Genomic DNA, 515 nt, shown 5'->3' on the forward strand with positions numbered 1-515 from the left:
CGCTATTTCCCTAACAAAACGATTGAGTCTTGGTCGACAGCGCTTATTTTTACCTGACTGTGCAATAGAAAAAGCAGCATCGGAAGCATGATTTTCTCCTTTGCGTTTTCCGTCTTACTTCTTGAGTTTTCTTTCCCGCGGATGTCCGCAGCAGCAGGCGATCTCTTATCAACCCACACTTTTTTATCTTCATTGGATGAAGATCAGAATGTGAAATTGTATTGGAATGTTACCGAAACAAGAAAAGAAATTCTCTTCACTGTCGAGGCCAACACACTCGGATGGGTTGGATTCGGTATCTCTAGTGGACAAGGAAAGATGGAAGGAGCAGATATTGTGATTGGCTGGGTGAAAGACGGAAAGCCTTATTTTCAGGTATTGAACGACTTCTCAATGCCGATCTTTCATCACGTCATCCGATTTTAAACTGCACTGTTCATTTCTTTCTTGAAGTATCCCGCATGAATGTAAATTTCTCCATATGTGATCAAATTAATGGCCACTTCTCATCGCTG

The 515-nt window shown here is 41.7% G+C and overlaps 1 protein-coding gene across 1 annotated transcript in view; it reads left to right on the top strand.

Moving 5' to 3' along the window:
- The window catches only part of LOC138000232 (DBH-like monooxygenase protein 1), a 22,488-nt gene continuing 21,973 nt past the window's right edge, over positions 1-515 (top strand). The window contains exon 1 of the mRNA XM_068846491.1: positions 1-375. Coding sequence (XP_068702592.1) covers positions 88-375 — 288 coding nt within the window. The 5' untranslated portion in view covers positions 1-87. The remainder of the gene's footprint in view (positions 376-515) is intronic.

Source organism: Montipora foliosa, chromosome 4 (genome assembly GCF_036669935.1).
Source record: "Montipora foliosa isolate CH-2021 chromosome 4, ASM3666993v2, whole genome shotgun sequence".
Lineage (NCBI taxonomy): Eukaryota > Metazoa > Cnidaria > Anthozoa > Scleractinia > Acroporidae > Montipora > Montipora foliosa.